Genomic DNA, 11,367 nt, shown 5'->3' on the forward strand with positions numbered 1-11,367 from the left:
TACAATAATTTATGTTTTCCTATATTAATATATATTTATATATGTAGATTACTTTGAAGTATCTACTTAATTTTTGTCTTTGTGCTCTTCAATTTTATTAGTCTCATTTACGATTTCCCTTCTTGTCACATTTCTTTTTTATAATTCCGTGTTTTCCATAACCACTACTAAACTCTTCGATAAATCCTCCTTTCTTGTAAAATCAGGTTCGATACCATTTTTTTCTTTCATAAAATAAAATGCCCCTATACACATTTTTGCTAAATAAAAAAGTACCGAAAAGAGGAATTTTAAAACCTGTAAAAACAAAAAAGGGAAAATTTTGAAATTTTGTAAAATATGGCAGTAGCGATACGAGCGAAATAAAATAATGATATTCTCGTAATTTTTTAAAAAATATAAACATATTTAAAGGTGTTTCATATTTACAATTATGATGGCCCTAATTAATCCCAATCTTCGCATAATGATATATCCACAAACGCTTAGAAATAAAAAGAAGGAATACCACACATATCTCGCGTCACTGTCGGCCCTACAGAAAAGGAAAGATAGCACATAAAAATGATAATCAAATAGTCAATATTCCAATTAATAGTATACAAAACAAATGCTGCAATCCATTTTTGAACGAATATATGGAATTGCATTCTATATTTCATATTGTTATCTTATTTTTATACTTTTTCTTCAAAGAAAATATAAGGTTTGCACTAGATCTTATTTTTTCTTCAAAAACTAAGAGAAAAGAAATGATTATATGTGAATAATTTTGAATATTTTTTTTATATCCTTCTTAAATTTTTAAAAAATATGTTCATATGCATTAGGATAAATGTGAGTAAGCATATTTTTTTTTTCTTTCGTTTTATATATTACTGTTAAATATTTCATTTTGTTTCTTCAATTTTTGAGAAGACTCCAATAACTCAGATCTTACATTTTTCATTCGATTAATCTCGTCTATCATTATTTTTTTTGTGTCCTTTAAATTTGGGTTGTCTACTTTTTTGTCACTTGCTATAGTATTATCATTGCTTTCATTAGAATGAGAAAATAAAAAAAATTATAAATTAATTTACAACATGTGTTATTATATCTACGCTTTATTATGTATCAAATCGATGTGCATATGTTCATCTTTTATTTTTTTCACATTTTTTGGTTTGCTACCTTTTTTGGAGATTCAAAAAATTATTCATACACAAACAATGAAAGTCCTTTTCGTTTTTCTTCCACCATATACTTAATCCTCTTTTGTAACTTCAAGAAAAAATCAACAAAAAATAAATTAATATAATTTATTTGTCTGTAAATATGCTAATTGTATTTAAAACATATTTTCTTTCCTTTTTCATTATTCTTACTTTTCCAGATTTCTTAAGTGTTCTTCTAATGCGTCGTTAATTCTTTTTTCGTCATCATCTTCTAAATATTCACAGTCCAATATTTTATCTTTACAATTTGAAATCAGTTGAGAGTAGTCAACTATTCGTTTCGATACCTTTCCCCTAAACTGGTAGTTCATATGATGAAAAAAAGGAAAAGCATATATATGGGCTTATTTTTACAACTTTTTTTAATAAATCCATATTTTATTTAAATGGCTTTTGGAAACTTACTAGCAGATATGAATCATGGTCACTGAAAATCTGTTCATGCGAAAAAATATCATTAAGATTATTATTCATCAATTTCATGTGGTTTATTATGGAATTTATTTTATTCATATTCTCTACATTCTTATTGTGTTTCCTTGAATTTTGTATAAAATTATCATCCATCTTTGCCTCTCCTATTATTTTTTTTACATAGTTATAAACTAAACATTTTCCGTACGAAATTTATTTATTCATTCGTTTATTTTTTAATGTTACAAAATGGAAATATATATAATTTTAGTATGATAATTTCCACGATTTGTCATATTTTTTTTGATAATTTATCAAAATAATGAAATATTTTATGATTATACTTGTTATTTTCTCATGTCCCATAAATAAGGGAATGTGCAAAATATATCTCTTCATAAATGGAAAATTTTATTATTCTTATTTTTCCATTTTTTTTAATAGTATACAAGTTATAGTATTTATATTTTTTTTTTTTCATATTTGCATTTTTTTATATCAGCATAAAATACAATTTTTATGTTTGTGCTACCTAAAATTTATTTTATCAACTTACTAAAATATTCACATAAGCATTAATATTGTATGGCATAAAAGTAGTTACAAAATTATGAACAAATTTTTTAAAAACATATATTGGAAAATATTATTATTAAACACGCGCTAGACTAATATGATATATGGACATAAACATGTATATTCATTTTTTTTTCATTTTTTTTTCATTTTTTTTTCATTAATATATGCATTTTCAAAAAAGTATCCTCTAAAATTTGGTGATAGATTAGCAAAAATAACAAGAATAAAACACGTTTGAACTAAATTAAAAACTTTATTAGTGTGCTTAATTTATTAAGCTTGTAAAGAAAGAAGTAAAATTTACATACATAAATACTTTTCTATGATAAATGATTGATGAGAATTAATAATTATTAGTCATCAAAAATGGTCATTATTTAGGAACCTAATTATACATAGCAATTTTTTAAGACATCCAAAATAGTTAACTACTGGGTAACTTTGATTTGTTCATCCTTTTGGCATACTATGTATACCATACACAAAAAATTAAAATTTTATAACAAATGATATGAATATTGATTATATAATGGTGTGTATATATATTAAAAAAACGAAGAAAAACTAGAAGCAATATGAAAAAATAAGGAATCGATTCCCATTCCCCTTTAAAAAAAATACATTAGGGGAAAGATTCTTTCACACTTATACTGCTAAAAGCATAGTCAAATAAAAATAACTCCATAAACACAAATAAGTAAAACAAATGGAAATAAAATATGCATATAGGTATATTTGTATCGCCTCTAATTTTCTTGACACTAATTAATCACATTTAGTTTCCCCCACATTTTTCACAATATCATTATTTGCGGGGGGTATATTTATTTGAGAATTTTGTGAAGTATTTTTTGAAGGGTTATGAGCAGAATCATCTACTTTTTTACTTTTAAAATTAAAAGTATCAAAATTTAATATGTTTTCTAAGTAAAATAATATCCTTTTTTGTACAGATGCATATTTACTTAAACAAAATAAATAATCATTTCTATTTAAATGAGGATTAATAATATCATCAAATTGAAAAATTGTTTTATTATTGTGTCTCATGCTGGGATAATATAAATAATTATTTTTTTCGACCTCATTTACGGAGTTAATATTATTTATAGATGTCGGTAATTTTTTTATTTTATTTCCCATTTCAACATTATTATCATAATATTCATCATATAATCCCCCTATACTTCTTGGTCCGCCCCTAATAGCTTCCATTGCTCTTTTATTTTCATTGATCATTTCATCTAATTTATTTTTTTCATAAGCATAATTATTATCTAATACTACTTCATTATTTTCTATCATATCACTAACAGCATAATCATTTCCATTATTATGGGTACTACAAATATATTCATCACGATTATCTCGATATGTTTGTCCTTCACCCTTGGAAAATCCATCTACTAAATTAGGTATATTTTCTCTTTTCACTAAGCTTGATGAATCCCTATATGTTTCTAAGGGTGGAAAATGTGTACTTGTATTGTAAAGCAATGTATCTTCATCATTGTTTTCTTTTTTTCTTTTTCGTCGTTTCCTTTCTTTTTTTGTTTCATTTATTTTTTCTATCATATTCATTCCGTGGTTTTCTCCGTCTACCCCACCATTACTTATTTTATCAGCATAGCTTGTTGCTGCATTCTTATTTGTGTTACTAAAAAAATTTGAATCTAAATATTTGAGATCAGTACTTTTTATATCGAGCTTTATTGGTATGTGTTTTTTTGTAGATGAAACATCATTACCAATAGTATCATTATAATTTTTTTTAAATTTTGATGATGGGTTAATATGATCATTTATTACATAAGATAAATCACAATAATAATTTAGATCACTCATATTATTCATTTCATTATTATTAATAGATTTTCTATCAATCCATAATCGATTGTTTCTTCCTCTTCTCTTAATTAGTACAACATTTTTATATTCATTATGATTCGATTTTCGAGGATTGTACATATGTTCAGAAAAACTCGAACTTTTTAAAGTGTCATTTTGTTTGCTTATTTTTCTACTAAGTATAGAATGATGATGATGATGGTGGTGATAGTGCATATGATTGTTGGCATGCAAATTTTTATAATGTTTTTCTTTTTTGAATTTTTTATAAATCTTATCAATTTTATAATCTTTAAAATAGTCCCACATAGGACATACATAAGTTTTATCTTTTATTTCATTTTTTCTTTGATCGAATAAAATTGAATTAAGTTGTAGTAATAAAAGTTTTTTTTCATCTCGTTGTTTCATTTTTCTTAAAATTCTATCTAATCTTTTAAAATCTTCTATTAATTCTTGCATCTTAACTATAATTTCACCATTTTTTTTTTTATGTTTTCTTAATGTCATTTTTTCTTTTGCCCTTGATCTAAAAACTGAATAATGGGATAGTATATTTTGTGCATTATTCCAAAACATACGAAGTAACGGTCTACCTAATTTTTTCCTTTTAGCTTTCCAATATGTATGAATATCTTTAATTATATTACTTTTATAATTTATTTTTAATTCGCTAGCTGCATTTAATGCATCTTTTAAATTTATCTCTTCTTTACTATCTGAATAACCAGTTAATTTCTCAAATTTGTCTATCAATTTACAAAAATCATCACTACTTACATGTATATTCATATAAGAATTTAAACTTTCTAAAAATATTTCATCTTCTTTTAATAAATCATAATGTATTATACAACCATCATTTAATTTAATTCCAGTAACTTGATCTCTATATAATTCATATCTAATATAATGTGTCGGTTTTTCAAATTTCGTTAATTTATAATCATCATTTTCACATATTTTAAATCGAGGAATTGCTATATCTCGTTTTTTTTTTTTTTTTTTTTCATCTTTTAATTCACTGTTTTCTAATAAGTGTTGCATTTCATCTATTTCTTCATTTGTTGGGTTATCATTTTTTATTAACTTCTTTATATCGTCTCTCGATTTTATTATTAAAATTTTTTTATGTATATCCAACCCTTTGCCTTTAGCGGCTTTCCCGTGAGCTCCCGCACTTATCGTCATTTGTGAAAAAAAGTCGATGGAAAAAATAAGAGGAGGCAAAGAGACGTAGCAAAAACGACAAAAAAAAACAAACACAAAACAAAAAACAAAATAGGTTATAATACAAAATTAAAAAATATATACAACAAAATCAAAAAATGGAATAACAGAAAAGCGACTTATACAGCTTATTTTAGCATACTACTCTTTATAAATATACATATACGTATATTGTGTGTATATTTAGTTTTGAGTATATAAATGATATTATTATTTTTTTGCTTATTGTCTCTTTGCAGTGTCTCCTCTATCTACGTGTAACAAAGTTATACAATATAAGTGTATATATTGTATATACTATATATGGTCACGTATTCCCCAACGCTTGTATTTCACTACTAACTATAGAGGTTTTTCTGTAGTAAAACCTGCATTATTTTTGTAGCTCTTCATTAGTTTACTTATTCTTAATAAAAATCATAAAATCAGATATTTTCGCGATATGAGAAAGCATTTCTCAGCATGTACGCGTTTTCAAAAACGTGGCATATCACCACTGTATATTAAAATGGGGCACACGCATATGTATTCGCACATACGTGTGCGCGTATATTTTTTTTAAAGCCTATTTAATATATATAGGCAGTTTTTATACAATTTTACGTACCAAATGGAAAAAATTATACGTATTTTTGTATGCCCATATATATTAAAAAACACATATAAATATAAAGCAGAAAAGGCTATATGATTTATAGCTCATTCACATGTGTGCTATATGGAAATTTTATATTCCTTTTCAGCTTTATATTATGTGCATATTTATATCAGCATATTTTGGGAAAATATAAATATACTTGATTTATTTATATTTTATTTTTTTATGTTTTTATAAAAAATATTGTATTATTTATACGATGATATACAATATTAGTGGATAATATGCATATATATATTTTACTATACTATTGTATACATATATTCATGTATATATATACATAGTATATGCATATATTTATTTATAAAAATTTTGCATTATTATAAACAATTAAAAATATATATAATGGCTATTTTACGAGTTTATCATTCAAATACTAATTTCGTAATTTATTATTAATAAAATAGGCTTTTTCCTCCCTTAAAAGAAGAGGTATAACTATTAATATCCTTATAAAGAATATAATATTAATATATATATATACGTATTAAAAAGGCAAAATTTTTATTACTTTTATCGTACTCGGCCCGAATGATTTTTCTCCCAGTAAATTTGCCCCTATTATTTTTGCCTTGTAATTTTGCTAGCATATGTAAATATTAAAAATTTAACAAAACTTGTACATATATTATAATTAATAATGCGCTATTCTCTTGTAATAATAAACGAACAAACCACAATAAAGCTTTGTTATTTTTTAAATTATATTTAATTATTAAAAAAGATATATATTACGAAATAAAAAAGGGAATTACGGAAAAACGAAAAAACGATATTAATGAGAAATTTTACAAAGTTAATTTTATTTTATTAATTTTTTAATCCCTCATTAAAACAAATAAAAATAAATTTCAAATTTTTTAATAAAAGCAATTCAAAATACTTCATATATATAGGAATTGTAATATATCATAATAATGATGTTAATTTTTAATATTCTGGGAAAAATAACGAGGCCATTATAACATTTTAAGAAAGCATCATATAAAGGGAGTATTATTGCGCAACTAGCTTATTTTTTAAACATACTCTTATCATTTATATATTTTTTTGGTTATATAAAATTGGGTATATTATGGGGCATGACAGGGACACATTTTCCATCTTTATTTCCCTATTATGTATATATATATCTTGATGCAGTATATTTTGCAAGGTTTGATTTTTTTTCTACTCTTAATTTGTGTTTCAATCGTTTTATTTAGCACATATTAATTATATAAGGCTTGCTAGCTATTTTGAGGTTGGTTTTCCTTTAATAATGGGCTATTACAAAAAAAAAACATAAATGGCTATATGCATACACAATCCAAATGATATATACGCAGATAGCCAAATACGTTTTCAGTTATATCTTTTAATAAATTAAAACTGGATATTTAACAGCATTAACAATATATAGTATGTCTTTATAACATTTATTTAATTATAACCCATTTTTATATTTTAATCACATTATTATAATATGAATAATATATTTTTATTGTATAATGCCTATTCGGACAAGTGGCTCACAAAACAAACAAATAGGTAGCATACACCACAAATATATATATTTTATTATTTTTAATAATCTGGATATGTATATTATAATTCTAAATTATTCTAAAAAATGGCAAACGAGATAATAAAATCCCTTTTACTGTGAATTCTGCTTTTTGCATACTAGCCAAACTTTCTCAACGTATTAATTTGTAGCTATCCATTTTTTTATTATATTTTTGATGTTCAATTCGTTACAATAATTTCGATATAATTTAACTCTTCAATACATACAACGTTGAATGCTTTTGACACACTTATAAGCATTATCTTTGTATTTTATTATTCTGGGGTATCATTCTTTTTTTCTTAAATATTTTTTAATTTTTCTTTTTAACCAATATATTTATAAATTATAAATTGCAATATTTTAATCTAAATTAATGAAAAAAATATATTATGGATTATACATATGCATAACTGCTGAAGAAAGTTTTCATTTGCCTTTTTTTATCAACCGGTTCCGCAATGCTTATAAATATTCAATTTGCGCATATAAAAAATAAAGCCTGGAGAAATTATAAAAATAATTTTTATCTCTCCAACTTTTTATATCTTTATTTAAATTATATATATGTGTATACTATGAATGTTTGTATGAAATTACGGCTTACTTTGCAATGTATACCTGTATGAATAATTTGATTTGGAAAAATCGCCAAGAATATATTTAGCTATTTGAAACATAGTGATATCACAATATATGTATGCAAGAACATATATACAGTGACATATAGGGAACATATGCGTAGATAACGATACATCAAGCATGCCGAGAAAACCTGAAAAAAAAATAAAAAATGATGATGATGATGGAGTAGTGCCAAAAAGAAGGAAAAATGAAAAAAATAAGAATTCATCGGAAACTGAAACTAATGCAAAAAATAATTTAAACAAAAGAGAACAAATTGATAATAATATAAATGACAAAAACGAATCATATAATAAAACAACCAAGAATAATGAAAACGATAGTATTAATAATACTAGTGACAATAATAAGATTAGAGTATGTCCTTATTTAAGAACAATAAATAGAAATTTACTTGATTTTGATTTTGAAAAATTATGTAGTATTTCTTTGTCCAATTTACATGTATATGCATGTTTAGTATGTGGCATATATTTTCAAGGAATCGGAAGAGGAACCTATGCATATACTCACGCATTAGAAAAAAACCATTATGTTTTTATAAATTTAGAAACATGCAAAACTTGTTGTATTCCTGAAAATTATGAAATCCATGATGCATCATTAAATGATATAAAATATTTTTTAAAACCTGTTTATAATAAAGAGCAAGTAGAGCATTTATGTAATAATTTAATTTTGGGAAAATCTTTAGACGGTGCTGATTTTTTCCCAGGGTGTGTTGGTTTAAATAATTTAAAGCATACAGATTATTGTAATGTAATTATACAATTATTATGTTGTATTGTACCTTTAAGAAATATGTTATTATTATATGAAAGTAAGCAAAATATTGCAAAAAATTTAATAGTTGTTTTAGCAGAACTGTTAAAAAAAATATACAATCCAAAAAATTTTAAAGGAGTTGTATCGCCTCATGAATTTTTACAAGCAGTAGGTATTGAATCAAAAAAAAACTTTAAAATTGGTACAAAGAATGATCCATTAAACTTTTTTTTATGGATTATTAATAAAATTCATAGACATTCAGAAAAAAAATTACAAAAAAAAAAAAAAAATATACCCAATCAAACAAACAAGCAAAATAATCTAATAGATAATAACGATATTTCGAAAAATGGGCACCCCAAAAATGATGAAGGTGTAAAAAAATCTACTAGCGCCAAAAAGGATAATAATACTGCAGAACAAAATAAACAAGATACAAATTATGAATCAGATAAAAGTAGTAGCCATAAGAAAAAGAAAATAAAATGGATGTATGATGGAGTAAATATTATTGATTATTGTTTTGATGGAGAGTTGATTATTAAAACTAAAAAAACAAAAGATGATATAACAGAGGATGGTACGAATTATGACGGGATAAATGACACTTCAGGAGGCACTAATTCCATAGGCCCTAACCGAAATGATAATAATAGTAGTCAAGATGAAGGGGATAATGAATTTAGTGAAGACAAAAACTATATATTTAAGAAAACCCCATTCCGTACTTTATCTTTAAAATTACCTAATCCTCCAATATTTAAAAGCACAACCGAAAGTAATATAATACCTCAAGTATCTATTTTTGAGTTATTAACAAAATATGATGGAGAAACAGAAACTTTTTTATCAGATAAAGCAGTCCCAAGTACATTAATTATTTCAAAATTACCAAAATATTTAATTTTTACCATACAAAGATTTTCAAAAAATAATTTTTTTACAGAAAAAAATGGAACTATTGTTAATTTTGTTATCAAAAATCTTGATATGAAAGATTATGTACATCAAGATTATCTTGACCAAAACCCAGTAACAAAATATAATTTAGTTGCAAATATATTTCATAGTGGTACTGTTACTAATGGCTCATATAAAATACATGTTTTACAACAAGCTACAAATGAATGGTATGAAATCGAAGATCTACATGTTATTTCGATTTTGCCACAACTTGTTTTATTACCAGAGTCATGTATTCAATTATATCAGCGTCAAGATGTTCAGCTAAATGGAGAGATACTATAAGTTACATATCATTGTCTTTAACCTTAGTTTCCATATTTTATTTGCTTTATTTTCATTTTTTTTAGTAGCATGCTTGCAAGGCTATGAGCATGCATTTATTCTACATTATATAAACATATCTATGACTTTACATAATTTAATTTTTTTTTAATTTATGCGAATTTTTATATTTCCTTTTATGCTCAATAAGCAATGTTTAGTAAACATGTGGCTAATTTGATTTGCATTTGAGCTCGCATAGTTGTATTTTCCTGATATTTATGTGAAAATTTCTATATATACACATGTGTACATATTTCTTTTATTATTTTTCCCCAAATTTTAACAACGCTAATCTAATGCAATAAATTTAAGAACCCCAAAAGAATTATGAACAAATTATAATAAATAATATGCATTAAGCATACAACAAACGAATAATAACATGAAGAAATGCATAATGAAATAAGTAGATAAATAAAAGAACTTAATTAGCGCATCAAAATAACGATGATTGTGAAAACTATGCAATATTGCACAAAATGAATAGACATATGATTTTATTTCATATAGAAAGCATGCTTTCAGAATAGCCAATGACACATTTACGATGGAGGAGAATGTGAAATTATAAATAATACTAAACATGTTTCATTTCACTGTTTTATTTATTATATATTTTATTTATTATTCTAATTCAAAGCACAAAAGGAGAAAAAAACGAAAAATAAAAAAAATAAAAATAGATGGATTATTAGCATTCTTTTCAAATTCAATATTTGTTAAATTCGTTTATGTCGAAAAAACACACTGTTCGATAAGCTGAATAAAATGCGTATAATTATTTTATGGTGAAATAATTTATTTTTACATGCGCATATAATTATATATAATGTAGTATTTTAATTTGAGCATAAAATTAAAAAAGCTTTTCCACAAACATATTTTTCTCTCTTATAATTAGTAAAAAAAATATGTCTTCCTATAAATTATTAAATTAAGTATTTAAAAGAATAGTAAAAATTTGCTTTTACATTTTAAAATAATAATTATATTAATACAATTTTTATGAAGTATGACGTAAGGTGTGAAAATGTGTAATTTTTTTTTCATTACATTATGGCTCTATTTTAATCTAATATAATATAATACAAATAATGATTTTTAAAATATTTAATATTTTCTCATATGTTTAAATATATAAGAAAAAACATATTACGGGATATTAGCAC

At 24.0% G+C, this 11,367-nt stretch overlaps 3 protein-coding genes across 3 annotated transcripts; 1 reads left to right on the forward strand and 2 right to left on the reverse strand.

The window, feature by feature from the left end:
* Window positions 1-138: 138 nt before the first annotated feature.
* Window positions 139-1,784, reverse strand: PCHAS_1417100 (protein transport protein SEC20, putative; the record flags this gene model as incomplete). The annotated part of the gene is made up of 7 exons (XM_016799605.1): window positions 139-297; window positions 430-535; window positions 684-738; window positions 880-1,037; window positions 1,174-1,263; window positions 1,368-1,516; window positions 1,623-1,784. 7 exons carry the CDS (start codon window positions 1,782-1,784, stop codon window positions 139-141), a joined length of 879 nt encoding a protein of 292 aa, XP_016654873.1.
* A 1,191-nt stretch (window positions 1,785-2,975) lies between these two features.
* PCHAS_1417200 (conserved protein, unknown function) lies at window positions 2,976-5,249 on the reverse strand (the record flags this gene model as incomplete). Its single annotated transcript, XM_730551.2, has 1 exon — window positions 2,976-5,249. The coding sequence occupies one exon, from the start codon at window positions 5,247-5,249 to the stop codon at window positions 2,976-2,978; it is 2,274 nt and encodes a 757-aa protein (XP_735644.2).
* Window positions 5,250-8,257: 3,008 nt separating this feature from the next.
* PCHAS_1417300 (U4/U6.U5 tri-snRNP-associated protein 2, putative) lies at window positions 8,258-10,156 on the forward strand (the record flags this gene model as incomplete). Its single annotated transcript, XM_733485.2, has 1 exon — window positions 8,258-10,156. One exon carries the CDS (start codon window positions 8,258-8,260, stop codon window positions 10,154-10,156), a length of 1,899 nt encoding a protein of 632 aa, XP_738578.2.
* Window positions 10,157-11,367: the final 1,211 nt, after the last annotated feature.

The sequence above is a fragment of the Plasmodium chabaudi genome (assembly GCF_900002335.3).
Source record: "Plasmodium chabaudi chabaudi strain AS genome assembly, chromosome: 14".
Taxonomy (NCBI): Eukaryota; Apicomplexa; class Aconoidasida; order Haemosporida; family Plasmodiidae; genus Plasmodium; species Plasmodium chabaudi.